General features: G+C 30.5%; 1 protein-coding gene across 1 annotated transcript; it reads right to left on the bottom strand.

Annotated features, from left to right (window-relative positions):
* Nucleotides 1–2,443: 2,443 nt before the first annotated feature.
* On the bottom strand, nt 2,444–4,106 carry LOC148252897 (senescence-specific cysteine protease SAG12-like). The gene is made up of 2 exons (XM_088207981.1): nt 3,570–4,106; nt 2,444–3,214 (listed from the first exon to the last, which is right to left on the bottom strand). The coding sequence occupies exons 1-2, from the start codon at nt 3,997–3,999 to the stop codon at nt 2,640–2,642; spliced, it is 1,005 nt and encodes a 334-aa protein (XP_088064107.1). The 5' UTR covers nt 4,000–4,106; the 3' UTR covers nt 2,444–2,639.
* Nucleotides 4,107–4,742: the final 636 nt, after the last annotated feature.

Below are 4,742 nucleotides of genomic sequence, written 5' to 3'. Positions count from 1 at the left end.
GAAAGCTTTGTATACGCTAAAACAAGCGTCAAGAGTATGGGATAGCCATATAAACAAGTATTTTGAAGATAATAGATTTATTTGTTGCCTTCATGAATTATGCTCTTTATGTGAAGTATCGTTCTAATGGTGATATTCTATTTATGCGTCTATATGTGGATGATCTCATCTTCACAAGCAACAATCCAAGTTTGTTTAAAGAATTCAAGAAAAACATGTTACTTGAATTTGAAATGACTGATACGGGGCTCATGTCTTACTATTTAGGCCTTGAGGTGAAGCAAACGGAAGATAATATTTTTATTTCTCAAAAAGGCTATGCAAGAAAAGTCTTAGAGAAATTCAAAATATTTAATTGCAATCCTGTGAATACGCTTATGGAATGTGGAGTCAAGTTATCAAAGTTTGATAATTGAGAAAAAGTCGATCCCACTCTCTTTAAAAGTCTTATGAAAAGTTTGAGATAATTGATATTTACAAGGTTTAATATTATATTTGCAATTAGACTAATAAGTCCTTTTATGGAACCTCATACTGTCTCCCACATGAATATTGTTAAAAGAGTTCTACGTCACCTTAAAGGTGCTGTTGATTTTGAGTTATTTTATTCATCTTATAATGATTTCAAACTTGTGAGATTTTGTGATAGTGATTTCATTAGAGATATTAATGATAGAAAAAGTACAACTGGTTTTGTACTCTTTATGGATAATTGTGCAATTACATGGAGTTCTAAGAAGCAAGTCATTATTACACTATCAACTTGTGAGTCTAAATATGTAGTAGCAATCTCTTGTGCTTATCATGTCATATGCCTTAAAAGATTATTTAAAGAACTTCATTTGACACAGGACAAAGATACTAAAACTTTTATTGCCAATAAGTCCGCACAAGCATTAGCCAAGTACCTAGTATTTCATGAATGAAACATCATATAAACACAAAATATCATTTTATTAGAGATTGCATTGCTAAAAAAGAAGTAGAGCTCAAGCACGTAAAGATTGAAGATCAAATGGCGGATATTTTTACCAAACAGCTCAAGTTTGAAGTCTTTCAAAAGGTACAAGCTAATCTTGGATTGAAAAGGAGATTTGCAAATTAAGGGGGAGTATTAAGAATTAATTTGCAAATCAGAATATAATTAATCAGTTTCTTAGTAGTTGAACTTTATACATTAGAATATTTATTTATCTTTTGGTTTGTTAGTAATTGTGGGTCATAAATTAGATTTATTATATTTGTTTGTGGTTATAATTAATTATAATAGTTGTAATAGTGTCTATAAATAGTCATATACTTGAAGCTTTTTTCGAACAACCATAATATAAAAAATTTAAGTTTTCTCATTAGTCTCTCTAGCCTCTTCCTCCTAACTCCAACAGTTCATACATGCTACTAAATTTGCATAATGTCATGATATACATATATATATGCATTTATAATCTCAACGACTGCAAATTGCAAAGTTCGACACACCCTCTTTATTACTTAGAGTCAGAAGTTGAGCAACAAATATAGAAGGTAAGATGGTACAGCATTTGAAATCTCAGTTTTTCACCAATTTCTCCGCGGTCAGTAGAAAAGTAGAATTTTAAATAAGAGCTCCCATAAAATTTTGAAGGAGTTGCGCCTTTTCCTGTCCAACCAATTGTTCCAAAACAATCAACACAATACATAGGAAAGCTCACTTGTAAATCAAAAAATATCTTTATATATTTTCAATATTGATGCGAACAAAATTACAGGATATTATCATTAGAATAACCAGCTTTCAATTTTTGAATTAAGAAATGGCAATCAATTCCCTCTAACTTGTACCTTTGAGAAAGATCGTACCAAATAAACTTGAGGAGTAGATATTCACTTAAAGTTCGTCATACTTGCTAAAGGAAATTTGCATGTACGATTAAAACTTTCTAAAGAAATTTGTAAGGCATTTATCAATGACTTTGAGTCAAATACTATTCCAACTTTTGGATCATGTACGGAATCAACCATGATCTGCAAAGACAAATCACATTCACATTCTTGTTTCTAGTCGACGACTATTGAACAATGAAACAAGAAATTGTTAAGAAAACAGAAGGCCCTTCTTAGATTTCTTATATACAATAGTGATGGAAATCTCTGTTTTAGGCCTGAATGTTCGACAGTTATGTGAAGCCCGACTAATAAAGCAAGTTAAGAGACATTAGCATATTGGAATCACAGTTCTTAACCGGAGGAGCCAAATAGTTCCCACAAAATGGGGGAAGAAAATGAAGTAGAAAGTGGAAAACCTACCAACGGGAAATCAGAAATTCAACTTCAAAAGCAAGAAAAGATACTGGTAGTTTATCTATACATGGTATATGGCTTTCATCAAAATAAATTTAGTTGTTACATATTCAATAGTCCATGTAAACTTCGAAAATTGAAGCCAATTCATGAAAAATGCTAGTTTAAGTTTAAAACAGTTAAAACTCCATTAATACGTAATCATCCTCAGTTACATTGACGTAAAATTACAACAAAATTACCAGCTAAAAAAACTGGCAATTTCACAACAAAAAATGGGCCAAAACACACAGACACATATAGAGAATTTATTGAAAGAAACACAAGTAGATATATATAGATATATAATATAAGTTTAATTAAGCAACTGGATAAGAAGCTGCCATTGCAATCCCACAGAGTCCTCCTTCCACACCAGCATTTCTTTGAATTTTCATGTAGCCAGCATCACCCCAATTTTCACCCCATGAATTCTTAACCAACCAGTAATCCATTCCATTTTCACTCCCATAACCTACTATTGTTACTGCATGAGTCAGTGAATTTCCACAGCTTCCAGTAAAAATCCCACCTGAATAAAACTGAAAATCACTTCCGTAGGCATCAATGCCAACTGAGACAGGCTGATTTGCAACAGCTTGTTGTAATGCTTTCTCATCATTTTTTGGTACATCTTCATAATTAATGATCTCCACGACGGGAGTTTCTGTGTTGCAAACTCCGTTGTCGCTTTCTGTGTATTCGTAATTTTCTTCGGTGGTGATTCCGTTATTTTTCACGTACTCGAATGCGTAATCCGTCCAACCACCAGAGCATCCATGGTTTTTCGATACACAATCTATCAGTTGTTGCTCGGATAATGATACCAATTTACCGCTTTTGATCTGGTTGATACTTTCAATTGCTGCCACTGCTGAAAATGCCCAACAAGATCCTGCAAGCAAATAAACAAATATGGTTATGTTAAATAATTATGTATGCATTTATACGGGCAAAATTTAATTTGAATCACTGTGCTTAAAGTTTTTAATTTGAGATATTGTAATATTTTTTTATAATTTATGATCTCATAATTCAGATTTTAGTTAAATTCATTACTTTTTTATTTAAAAAAGTAAAAAAAATTATATTACACACTCATAAAAGAGACAGATTAATAATTTGATTAATATCTAAATGATAAGATAGTGGGTGTAAAAAAAATAAATAAATAATCTTGACTTAAAAAATTTTAAACTATAAAATATCAAATTAAAATTTGCTATAAGATAAGAGATGTTTTTAGTTACCACAATGCTTTTGATTCTTGACTCCAGTAACAGCTCCTTTCTCAACCCAGTTGACACTGAGTGGGACGTCAGCTAGATTATCGTATTTGAATGTGGTTGATGCAGACCTTGTGGGCATATTGAATCCTGTATAATAAGCTAAAAATTCTTCATTAGTCATATCTGCAAATTTATTAAGACTTAATTGATAACTCTGATTTCTGGCAATTTTGGAATTCTCAATATATTTGATGTTGTCCTGAAATATCTTAAAACGCATTTCTTTTTCCGCATTGTCCTTATAAACACGTCCATGTTTTTCCACCCATTGTTGATGTTTCTCGACTATGAGAGTGTCTTGAAGCGTCCGCGACATTACCAGAAAATCGATAGTTTGTAGAATCATCACCAAGGTGATGATGATGATTTTTGCTTCAACTCTTAAAGCCATTAATGAATACTTGCTGGAGATTGTACGAATGGTTTAAGGTTTAATGAAGGAGAGAGGAACAAGGTAGAGGTATTGAGGCACAGCTTGAGATAAAAATATATAGAGCTAAGGTCGGTATATATAGAGGATGTTGTGGAATAGCTTGAGATTATTTCATGTAGGGTTTTGAATGAGACTGCATTGTTTCCAATAATTCTTGCTTAATTGAAAAGAAATTTTTGTGAGAAAATTGGAAAAAAAAACATTTTTTCTATTTGCCGTGTAAATCAATTCAAAATCGGCATACAGCTATGTATGTATGTATATATATATATATATATATATATATATATAACGTTTGTAATAGATTAATATATGTAACCATCTGTTCATATTCTTGGTGAAGCATATGATGCATTAACTTGAATTATTATAAATAAAATTGAAATTAATAATTATATGGAATTATTTAAATTATATGAATGCCTTTGCTTGTTCATACAAAAATATTTAGAAGAACAAAATTGCACTTGATCAACAGGATCCTGATTTTATTGTTTTGTGAATATGGTATGTAGTTGTTCAATTTTATATTATATAGGTGATTGTTAATTTATATATACATATATATGTTATTTTTTAAAGATATATTTAACTACTTTGAGAATTTAGTAAGCGTATAATATACTTAGATTGAAAATATGATTATGTATTGATTACTAATTTTTAAAAAATAATTATATATGTTTTAGATTAATTATTAT

Source organism: Carica papaya, chromosome 7, assembly GCF_054855325.1.
Source record: "Carica papaya isolate Zhongbai chromosome 7, ASM5485532v1, whole genome shotgun sequence".
Classification (NCBI taxonomy): domain Eukaryota; kingdom Viridiplantae; phylum Streptophyta; class Magnoliopsida; order Brassicales; family Caricaceae; genus Carica; species Carica papaya.
Note: the sequence above shows the minus strand (reverse complement) of the source record. Positions and strands in the feature narration are given on the sequence as shown.

What these genes read in the sequence shown, in the direction of transcription:
- LOC148252897 (XM_088207981.1), bottom strand. Translation starts at nt 3,999, where the DNA reads ATGGCTTTAAGAGTTGAAGCAAAAATCATCATCATCACCTTGGTGATG. An exon ending in CAAGAATCAAAAGCATTGTG is followed by an intron (nt 3,215 to 3,569) that starts GTAACTAAAAAC and finishes ATTTGCTTGCAG; the next exon opens with GATCTTGTTGGGCATTTTCA.